Genomic DNA, 11,956 nt, shown 5'->3' with positions numbered 1-11,956 from the left:
AGTTGTTAGTGACCCTGTTGAGAATTTCAGTGGAGCAGTAGGGACAAAACTCAGAAGCATATTGAATAAATAATTCATTGAGTGAAGTTCCTGGGAAGGTAGGAGACAGAATCCAGAGAATAGGCATGAAGAGAGAGGATATGTGTAGAAACATGTGCTTCAGGTTTGGGGGACACCTGATCTCTTGTGATGTTTGTAAAGGATGAGTGTGGATGCAGGTAGGCTTCTGAATACGGGAGTAGAAAGTCATTGGATTTCCTCTCTGATGGGCTTTATTTTTTGCTGATAATAAATGAGGGTGATGATTTGAAAACAAGTAAATATGTAGCAAAAACAATCTCTACAGTCTATCCAGAGTTTCGGATCAGTTTTTAAAAGATGATTCTGAATCAGGTTAAGGTCTAGACTACATTTTATTAACAAATGTAATACTGTGGACAGTGCAGTAGAGACTATAAAACTATTTTAATAATTCTCTTACTCTCTCCACCCCCAACATAAGATTCATAATATATATGTGTGCACATGCATGCACATACATACACACACACACACACACACACACACACAATTTATAACACTATGAGAATTCCTTATGAACAAAATTCCATAGGTTGTCATCATCTCATTGCCTATATAGTCTTCCACATAATTTTCAATGGAAAGTAGTGAAGCTATTATTGCATGGGGTGCAGTTTGTAGGAGAGCATGAACAAACCTCAGGCAAACTACTTATTATTTATATAGAGAATTTATCCACTTTCAGAGAGCAAAATAACAAAATTTCATTTCCATTAAGAGACACCCCCCCCAAATAAATATATCAATAGAGATGGGAAGCAAAGACTTTGTTATAGACTGTTAGATTATATTAAACAATATTATACAAGATAATTTTATATTTTAAAATGAGCTGTATATAATAAATAACATTTACTAAGTATTTACTATGGACTGGGCATATTTAACTTTCACAAAAACCCCATTAGGTAAGTATTATTCCCATTTATAGCAGAGGGAACTAGATTACAGAAAGGTTAAGCAACCTGTCCTTGGGTATATCCATAGTAAATGGTAGCATGGAGATTAGAAGCCAGGCAGTCTGTCTTCAGAGGCCACAGGTTTAAACTTCCAGCAATACTTAGTTCCTTTACAAAGTAGAAATTTAATGAAATTTCCCCAAGTAAAATGCCCTTTTGAAGTTTCAGAAAATTAACACAATGATTGGTTGGGCAGATGAGTTGTTAACAGACGTTATGAGCAATTCAGTACAAGTGGAGGCTGAGGAAACAGTAGATATCAAGACACAAAATAAGGTGTTTCTTTGGATAAAATTTCCTTCATAAAAAAATACTTGGAAACATTTCAAGTATACAGAAGAGTGCAGAAAACAGTTACAATTTAATACTCGTGTATCCTTCACCTAAGCTTTAAGGTTTTGCCACATTTTGAACAGATTACCTTTGGCAGAAAATAAAACATTATAGATAAGAGTGAATCCTCCCTGTTACATTCCCTTCTCTTCTTCTCAGGAACTAACCACTATTCTGAATACATCTATCATTTCCCTACATGATTTTCCCAATTTGATCTCAGTTTTTTGTTTTTAAACTTTTATGACGTACCATATAAATCTTTCTGCAACTTTCTTTTTTGGGTCAACATTATGTTAATGAACTTTAAATGAACACCAGTAGCATTGGTTTATTAATTTCCATTTTTTAATATTCCGTGTATGTCAGTTTGTCCAATAATGCAACTTATTCATCCATTCTCCTGTAAGTCGACATTTAAATTGTTGCACTAAAAAAGCAATGCTATGAACATTCTTGCGCGGGTTCAGGATAATTATATATTACATACGTATTCTGTATTATGTAATATTCTATATTAAATGTATAGGATTCCTTAACATACAATTTAACAGGAAAGATAATGTTCATGAACTCTACAGCGAAGACAGACATTAGTTTTCAAGAAAGGTACAAACGACCATAGGCTGTTCTGGGCAAAGTGAGACTACTTTGACTACTAAGCATTTGGCGGCAGGCTCCAGTGACCAAACGACATTCACTGCTACAGTATGAAACTACACACTTTTAGTACTTAATTACTCTTCATCTGTCGCCTAATAGCTTCCCGTGTGTCCATTCATTTCCTTAATCAGAGTGGAGCTCCACCAGGGGCGAATCGGTAACCAACAAGGTGAGCTAACACGAGTGTAACTGTGGGGAGTCCGCAGCGGAAGCTGCAGCAGTCGACCTCTTCGCTGTGCCAGGCCACCAGAAAGTGACAGCGCCAAGGGAATGTGGGGGCAACCAGGACCTAATCTCGCTTTCCACCCCGAGAGTCCTGGAAGCTAGGACACGGGGATGGGTGAAGACACAGACACCTGCCTCGAAGTGTCTCTCCACTCGCACCCACAATGCCGCCAGGTCATTATCTGGGAGTGGAGGCTTGGACGCGGCTCCAGCCCCAAGCGCAGATTCCCAATCTGGCCTCTTCCAAGGGTGCCTCTTTGCCTTACGCCAACTCCGTAAGAAGGCCCTAAGGCCAACCAGGCGGCTTCCGCAGCTCCAAAACCTGACGTGAAATTGAGCGGGGCGGCACTGACAGAGGCCATCTTTAAATCGGGCAAAACCCCACCCTCGCAGCCCACCGGTCACTCCCTCTCATCGTCCCCGGGCTTTTCACCGAGAAACGTAACGCAGTTTAACCTCAGAAGCAGTGTTGCAGGAACACGCACAGAGGCCCGACTATCCACGACCCCGGAGGTGCCAAATCCCGCCAATTTAAACATGGCGGCTAAACTTGAGCAGCAAAAGAGCAGCGATGCCAATGAAGTCATGTTCGAAATGGAGCGAGGCGGCGGGGAGGTGAGGGAGTACTCTCGCGAGATCGAAACTGGCGTCGGCTAGGCCCGGAAGCCTTGTCTGAAGGGGCGGGGGCGGAGGAGGGAGCGGGATTCGGGCGAGAGCCAGTGGAGGAGTCCGCCCGCTGTCGCCTGCGTAAGCGGGGCAGCGACGCCGGGCGGCTACGCCGCGGAACCGGCGTAGGCGGCTTTAGAGAATCGGCGGGCTGCGCTGCGCCCGGGCTGGTCGCGGAGGGGGGAGGGGATGTCGGTCAGTGCGAGATCCGCTGCTGCTGAGGAGAGGAGCGTCAACAGCAGCACCATGGGTGAGTCTCAGCTTTGGGCCGCCGCGACTCAGGTCGTCGGCTCCAGACTTGGGGGGGGCTCTGCGGCCGCCAGACCGAACTGGGGTAACGCCCTGAGGCGATGCAGGGAGCAGCGGCCGGAGGAGGTGGGGTGGGCCGACTGCGGGCCCGGGGCGCGGCGACGGCGCGCCCGGGGGGAGGGGAGAAAGCGGCGGTGACAGTTTGAATTGAATGTGAAGAGAGCCGAGGCGGCGGTATTTCCTGTGCCGCGGCAGGCGGGCCAGGGGAGCCGGGAGACGTGAGCCGCGGCCTCGCTCGCCCCGCCAGAGCGGCCCGAGCAGGGTCGTCTTCGCCTGGCCCACCGGCTTCCCGCGGCCCTGTTTCCTCCCGTCGGCGGCCGCTGCACCCGCGGCGGATCTCCCCTCGTGGGAGAGTGGGGCTGGCGAGGAGGGTGGGGACGTGTGTGCGCGCCCCGGTGAGGGTGCTGTGTGGGCCGGCCCGGGAGGGCGGCGGCGGGGAGGGAGGAAGAAGGATGCACCAGGCTGAAGCTGCGGTGGAGGCGGCGGCGGCTGCAGAGGCTCCAGCAACCGCGTCGCCTCCTCGCTCCTCCTCCTCGTCTCTCGGGGTTTCCTTTCCCCAGGCGCGGCCCCGAAGGCCAGTGGATGGCGGGCGAGGCTTGAGTGCGGAGGTTAAGGAGTCTGGTTTGGACCTAATTTTTAGGAAAAAGGGGCAAAGAACGCCAGGGAAGGGCGCCCCCCCGAGGAGTGGGAAGGGTGGGAAGGGTCGCTGGAGAAGGGAGAGGAGTTGGAAATACTGGTGATGTTTAAGGAAATTAATTTTTGAAAATATTTCACTGTTCTTAGTTATTCTCTTCAGAAACCCTTTCATTTCCTTTCCTCCCCAACGTATTGGAAAAAGAACAAGGCCATTTCATTCACATTTTCCACTCCTGAGTTCCATTCCATGCTGTGTGTATAGTAGGAAATAAGCAACTGAGATTTTTCTAATACGTTTCCATTTGCTAAGTTACATTTTGAAAGTGTCCTGTTTCAAACCTGGGTTTTTTGTTTTTCTTTTTTGTTTTTTTGTTTTGTTTTGTTTTGTTTTTGTAGTGTAGGGAAGGAATTTGTGACGTCCAGGTGTTCGCTTGGTTACTGAAATAACTTCTTTTTGCGAATTTATGGTTATAGTTAAACTTTAAGATTTCTTCTGGTAAGAATACCTTTCTGAGTACCCTTGAGTTCATCTCCCTCTCACCAAGTATATAAGCAAGTTGAGGAGGAAACTTTTTAGGCATCAAGTGTACAGGGATGGACGAAATTTATGATCTTGATAGACTGCAGGATGGTGCCTTATCAGGATAAAAACAATTACTAAGCTAGTTACTGCTGCCTGGAACCCTGTTCCTCCCAAATAGCTAGTGAAGGGGCAGGGGGGAGGGCAGGAAACAATCTTTCATCCCACCCAACTGTTCAGTGAGTGGGGCTAGAGGAGATGGGGTTGAGTGGAGCTATGAAATAAATGTGAAAGCTACATAGATGGTTTGTACGATAGCATTGCGTCCTTCTGTGGTGGGACAACATGGTGGAGCCAGGTCCTGTTAATACAGTTATTAAAAATATCGCATACCCTCTGAGGCTTACAGACTTGAAGCTCATAACTGGTGATGGAGATTTATTTTATGTTTATGTCAAGTAGATTTTAATTTACAGAAAGGGCATTATATTTTTGTAATTTGGTTAAGAATTTTTGGTTTCTGGTTTTGATTTGGAGATAAGGCATTCAGTGCATTAACTACATGAAAGGTAGGGTTATCCATAGATTATGTTTCAAAAGTTTTTGTATTTGTGCTTTTTCCCATAGAAATAAGTAAGTCTATGCCAGAACTTCTGAGCTAGCCTAACACAAGGTAGGACTCCTGACAGACGTTAGAGCAATTGTGATGGGTTAATGACAACACACACGTAGGTAGGTAGGAGGAAGAGTTAGATCTGTGGTTTCCAAGGTCTCAATAATGGGGGGTGGTCAGATGACAAGACCAGTCAGAGTGAAGATAGTGAAGAGCAGGTTGGTTTCAGACTTTGTGTAATTTGATAATATATATATTCAGTATATATTCTATTCTGGGATTTGCCAGTGAAATATTTTGTGACAACTACCAGCCTAAAACCATGTTTTACATTTTGAGCTAATAAGCTCTTTTCAATTTTTGACAAGAGTTTGAAAGTTTTTAAACTTTTTTTTATGTATTTTACTAAATTTTGAGACAAAACTTTGTGTGTGTGTGTGTGTGTGTGTGTGTGTTTGTGTGTGTGTGTGTGTTTTCCCTGTAACTAAATTTGGACTGTAAATGATATTACATTTATTGTACCATGACACTGATGTAGGAAAAAATGTGTTTTTGAGTAGAATTTTAAGGTAGCATGATTATGGGTTGGGCTTGCCAGATGAGAGCATACTGTTAGAGACCGTTGGTCTCTAAAAGCAGTGTTTTGCAGACTGCAGGTTGAGGCCTATTAATGGGTCTTGAAATCCATTTTGTGGATTTCTACTAATAATTTTTAAAAAAGAAAAGAGAAAATAGTACATTGCAATTAGTATGGATTTTGGGGGTGTTAATTTTTTTTTATACATATTGTACATTAGGTTGGGTTATAACATTTTTATTAAGAATTGTCAAGGGGCACCTGTACGGCTCAGTCGGTTAAGCATCCGACTTGGGCTCAGGTCATGATCTGGTCACCGTTCATGATTTCAAGCCCTGCATCCGGCTCTGTGCTGATAGCTCAGAGCCTGGAGCCTGCTTCTGATTCTGTCTCTCTCTCTCTCTTCCCCTCCCCTGCTCACGCCCTGTCTCTGTCTCTCAAAAATGAATAAAAACATAAAAAAATTTTTTTTAATTGGAAAAAATTGTGGAAAAAATTAGGAAAGCACATGGAGGATGTGTAGTATGGATGAGTCAAGTCGGTCTTTAAACATTATGGCAGAGTGTGGAGGTCTTGGTCTGAGAAGGGAAGACTTTAAATGCTATTAAGTCCTTGTGGCTTTTTCTTATTTTGGATTCATTTATTCTGTACTCTATACATGGAGTGTGGTTTGAGAGATCTGGGACCTCCTTCTCCTTGAGAGGATGTCCTCTCTCAGAGCCAAATAGAAACCAGGATGGGTCCCAAAAGAAGATATTATCCTTTAGTGACTGCTCTAGGCCTTAGGGAGAAATATACATATTGTTTTGTCCATTTGCATTATCAGAAATCAAGAGAGCCAAGTTTGAGTGTGAGCCTGGGGAAAGGAGTCAAGGAGGCAGTTTGGTTTGCTTTCAGTGTTGAAAGCCTTGGGCCAGACATAGAGTCCTTTTGATTTGTGCCTAGTGCAGTCCAGCTCTCCAGAGGTAGGGACTACATATAGGGATTTGAGTTCAAAGTAATAACAACAGAGAAATATAGTGTAATGATTAAGTGCATGGGCTTTGGTGTCAGGCAGACATGGGTTTAAATCCTGGCGTTGCCACTTACTAGGTGTATCAGTTAAGATATGGTTAGATTAGTGTTTTTCAAACTGATGAATGACCTTTTCTTTCTTTCCTTTTAAAATTTCCAGTCCCCTATTGACTGATATCATTGTGAAAAGTACAGCAAAATTTTTTAAAATGAAGATGAAATAAAAAGGGGAAGTACAAGTCCCAATTTTTTATTCAACCCAACAGACATAAAATTATTCTGCTATAAAAATTTTCCTTTCTGTCCTCCCAGTTTCTATACTTCTCTGATGTAAACTGATAAACAGTTCAGACTGGCTCACTGGTTCACAGACCACACTTTGAATAGCCCTGGATTGGACCAGGTTGCTATAATAAATAGCCCTAAAAGTCTTTGTGAAGGTAGCCAAAGATGAGGTTTTGCTTGTCATTCTAAAGTTTATGTACCTTATTTTAGGCAAGCGTTTCTTTTTTTTTCTTTGATGCTTATTTATTTTTTATTTTTTTTTAACGTTTATTCACTTTTTTGAGAGACAGAGAGAGCATGAATGGGAAAGGGGCAGAGAGAGGGAAACATAGAATCCGAAGCAGGCTCCAGGCTCTGAGCTGTCAGCACAGAGCCTGACGCAGGGCTTGAACTCACGAACTGTGAGATCATGACCTGAGCCGAGTCAGACGCTCCACCGACTGAGCCACCTAGGCACCCCCGTGTTTATTATTTTTGAGATAGAATGTGCATGTGCAAGCAGGGAAGGGGCAGAGAGAGAGAGGGAGACAGGATCCAAAGCAGGCTGTGCACTGACAGCAGAGAGCCCAATGTGGGGCTCAGACTCACAGACTGTGAGATCATGACCTGAGCTGAAGTCAGACACTTAGCTGACTGAGCCACCCACGTGCCCCTAGGCAAGTGTTTCTTAACTTCAAAAGTGCTTGCAGGCTGAGGAGAGTAAATAAGCATCCCTTGAGGTTGGGGAGTAAAGCCTGAAGCTACTCCTGCTCACATTGTTTGGAATTTTTAAAAAATTTATTCATGTGACATTTGCATTTTGTTTGCTTTATATGCAGTGGTAAAGAGGATTTCTCTCTCCTTACCCACCAATCTGGAAGTAAAAATGGACTCTGCTGACTCTCCTGAAGAGGTCACATGTTTAATCTCTTCTGTTTACCTCTGGGGCCACAACTGAGTTCATTTGAGAGGCAAGGCTCCAGGTCAGAATTTCACATTGGCACTGTTGTAATTTAGAGTTTTATACTTCTTTGTTTGGGGGACTGTCCTGTGCATTGTACAGTGTTTACCAGCATCCCTGTCCACTGCCCACTAGATGCCAATACCACTTCCCCAATTGTGACCAAAAAATGTTGCAGACCTTGCCAAATGTCACAGGATGGGGGGGAGAATGACCCCAGATTGAGAACCATTGAACGAGGTTGATGGAGAAGCCATTGCGGGATCGTAGGAGATGGAGAAGGAAGAAGTCTTTCTTAGCCATCTAGTCCATAATTATTCCTTGTAGAGCTTTCACCATAGGATTTAGGATCTTACATTAGGGATCAGAATCACTAGGGTGAGGTCAGCCACAGCCTCTTGTTAAAAATGCACGGACACCTGAGTGACTCAGTCGGTTGGGTGTCTTCGGCTCAGGTCATGATCTCACAGTTTGTGAGTTCGAGCCCCACATTGGGCCCTGTGCTGACAGCTCAGAGCCTGCTTCGGATTCTGTGTCTCCCTCTCCCTCTGCCCCTCCCCTGCTTGCGCTCTGTATCAAAAATAAATAAACATTAAAAATAAATTTATAAAAAAAATGCAGATTGACTGGTTCCCACCACAGACCCAGTGATCCACATCTCTAAGAGGGGCCCAAGAATCTGCCCTTTTAAATGTTTTCTGAACTAAGTAACTTTATTGAGGTATAGGTTTCATACAATAAAATGCACAGATTTTAAGTGTTCAATGAATTTTGGTAAATATATACACCTTGTGGCTTTTATTCCAGTCAAGATGAAGGACATTTGCATCACCCCAGAGTTTTTCTTTTTCTTTTTTTTAATGTTTATTATTTTTGAGAGCAAAAAAGACAGAGCGTGAGCGGGGAGGGGCAGAGAGAGAGGGAGACACAGAATCTGAAGCAGGCTTCAAGCTCTGTGCTGTCAGTACAGAGCTTGACATGGGGCTCAAACTCATGAACTGCGAGATCATGACCTGAGCTGAAGTTGGACACCCAACTGACCGAGCCACCCAGGTGTTCCACCCCAGAGTTTCTTATGCCCTTGTGCAGTTATTCTCTACTGCTTGGTGTAATCACTGATCTGATTTCTAATATGCATAGGTGAATTAAAAAAAAGTTTTTTTTTAAGGAAATAGCTTTAATGAGATATAATTCATATGCAGTGGATTCATTTAAAGTGCTTTTTCTCAGTATTTTTTTAAAGTCTTTTCCCCCTTTTTTTAAAAAATTTTTTTTTTAACCTTTATTTATTTTTGAGACAGAGGGAGACAGAGCATGAATGGGGGAGGGTCAGAGAGAGGGAGACACAGAATCTGAAACAGGCTCTAGGCTCTGAGCTGTCAGCACAGAGCCCGACGTGGGGCTCGAACTCACAGACTGCGAGATCACGACCTGAGCCGAAGTCGGACACTTAACCGACTGAGCCACCCAGGCACCCCTCCCCCTAACTTCTTTATTGTGAAAGGTTTGAAATGTGAAGAAAACATGAAACAATAGTAAAATGATCATCTTAGTACTTTTAAAAGCATATAGATTGTGGTAGTCTTCTGGAGTTTCATAAACCGTAGGCCTGGCATAAGGCCCTGACTGTTTTTTGGAAAAATTAAAACCATTTTTTTCCAGTTTTACTTTCTTTGTAAAATATATTTGAAATATTCCTGCAGTGGCAGTTTGGGAGTTTTGTGAACTTCGTTGGTGTAACAAATACTTGGCTGCCAACATGTGTCAGGCACTGCAAAATAGTAGCAATCAAGAAAGCTATGGCCCATAGCCTTAATAGATTTTACATAGTATTTTGTTCTCATTTCTGAAAATGCTTTTCATTCTTTGGAGGAGTTTGTATTTGTGAAATAGGTAATACAATCACTTGGTTAAAAATTCAAAAGGTTAAAAAGAGCTCTGTAGTCAAATCTTTCTACTCCTATCCCCAAGTAACCCAGTTTCCTACTCCTAAGGCAACCTATTTAAGTTATTCGTTTTTTCTGCTAAAGTTGGTGACATATACAAGCAAAAAACATGTTCCTACCTTCGTCACCCATGGTAACATCAGACACACATTCTTCCTCACCTTTTAATTTTTCCCACTTAGTGTATTTTAGGTTATTGCATATCAGTGTATGAAGATTATTCTTATTCTTTTATACAGCTATATAATTCCATTATATGGATAGGCTGTGATTTGTTTAACATGTCCCTTTCTGATAAGACATTCATTTTCAGTATTTTGCTATTATAAACCATAACGTGAGTTACTTGAGACATTGATTATTTCACATTTGTTAGTATCTCAGAGCTGTTGAACCCTTTGGCATGAGACATTATCAGCTAAAGTGGTAGTATTGATGTTAAGTCATTACGAGCCTAGTACTTCAACACTCAAATTCATTCAACAAACAAACACATCTTGTGCTATGTGGTGTGCACCGGGGATACTGAGTTAAATGCTGTGACAGTAGAAACTGAAGGCATGGCGATTAAGAGCTTAGGTTCTGGAGTCAGACCTGGATTCACATTTCTAAAGCTCAACTGAACCTTGGACAAATAACAGAATTTTTGTGTTTCCTTCTTTGTAAAGTGGGAATCATAAAGTTACTGGATAATTAAATGAGAATTAAATGAGATAATAATGTCTCAAGTCCTTAGCCTCACATATTGAGCAGATGTTAGCTTAAAAAAAAAAACAACTTATCAAAGTATATGGCAATTGACTATATACTTTTCTGCCTTCATTTTTAAGTTTCTTAAAGTCAAGGGCTGTGTTTTGTTCACTTTTGTATTCCCTACCTGGCATTTACTTAGTAAATCATTTATGCTGTGACTTACAAATTTGTAGAGTATACAGTGAAAGTACAGAGCAAGATACCCTTTCTAAATTGGAAAAGGTAAATCTTTAAAGGTAGAAAGGAGTAATTAGGCAGAGGAGGAGGAAGGATACTTACTCTAGGCTGAGAACTCATGGTAGTTTATGAGATAAGCAGAGATCTGGTGTTCTGTGCTGAAGATTAAAAATATCTTTTTTATTGAAGGATTTTAAAAGGGAAAGAATGGTAACCATGAGCATCATGATGATAATTCCAGTAGGGATAGATAGAACACCAAGGCGGGGCCAGCAAATTGTGGGAGGTCCTAGGACTAAAAGATAAAGGACAGAACTAGAGTAGTGGCAAAGAGCATGAAGTGTAGGATATGGTTGCATGGTATGTGAGAGGATATAAGTGGGGAGTAATGAATCCAGAGTATCTGAGCTTGAGTAAATGGTTGATTAGTAGGTATCCTATCTTGAAATACATAATTTAAAACATGAAAGTGAGAGGCCTGGAAAACATTTAAGTTTGCATGTCTGGCAGTCTCAATACTAGGAGAGACCTCTAGGATGGAAAAGATTATTGTGAATTTATTTGTGCTTTGAATTTTTACATTTACTAACTGAATCTACCATATTGAACAAAAGCTGTACTGTAAGTTTGGTCAGTAAATTTGTTGGTAATACGTCTTTTTAAGACTTAGTAATTGTGGTTTGGTGAGCAGGGTTGAAGGAAATTGGAATAACATCATTTGTGTGAAATTTCAGTGTCCTTCAAAGTTAGACCGAGGTTACCAATTTCTTAAGTGGTGCTAAGATACTATTTAAAATTTTAACTGATACATTTTATAGCAGTAGTTGTTACACACTGAGGGTCATGCTGGTAGCTCTTCACATGAATAACATTTTTTATCTTTATATGTTCAAGTTGTCCATTGAGATTGTAATTGAAGTGCTTTTTTTTTGTTTTTGAGGAAGATTTTGGTATGTATTGTTAACTTTAGAGACTACTGTAAATACTTTGGATGAGATCATTATTTTTGTAAGGGGAGGTAACATCTATTGTCGTGCTTTCTGTTTATACTATTATTTAAGCAATCAGGGTAATTAATACCTGATTTGTTACATGTAGCAAATATATTTTAGTAATGAATATATCTTCAAATGTCAACACTTTAAACCATTTTTAATTCTAAAAAGTGTAACAGATATACTTAGTTGCTTTTATGATTAATTTAAACAAATTAACCAGGAGGGGGAAAAGTCATTAAATTATTTCAATCACTGAAAGTT

At 41.7% G+C, this 11,956-nt stretch overlaps 1 protein-coding gene across 4 annotated transcripts in view; it reads left to right on the top strand.

Annotated features, from left to right (window-relative positions):
• The first annotated feature begins 3,042 nt into the window (after positions 1-3,042).
• SEPTIN7 (septin 7) overlaps positions 3,043-11,956 on the top strand; it is a 113,572-nt gene continuing 104,658 nt past the window's right edge. For 2 of the 4 annotated variants that reach the window (XM_027075261.2, XM_053218231.1), the window contains exon 1: positions 3,043-3,177. In XM_027075261.2, the coding sequence (XP_026931062.1) occupies positions 3,117-3,177 (61 nt within the window). In that variant the 5' untranslated portion in view covers positions 3,043-3,116. Of the gene's footprint in view, positions 3,178-3,262; positions 3,308-11,956 lie in introns of those variants that run through there. The other 2 variants (XM_053218230.1, XM_053218228.1) reach the window with 1 other exon arrangement.

Source organism: Acinonyx jubatus, chromosome A2 (assembly GCF_027475565.1).
Source record: "Acinonyx jubatus isolate Ajub_Pintada_27869175 chromosome A2, VMU_Ajub_asm_v1.0, whole genome shotgun sequence".
In the NCBI taxonomy this organism is placed as follows: Eukaryota; Metazoa; Chordata; class Mammalia; order Carnivora; family Felidae; genus Acinonyx; species Acinonyx jubatus.
The sequence above is the reverse complement of the archived record's forward strand: the minus strand, read 5'-3'. Positions and strand labels throughout refer to the sequence as shown.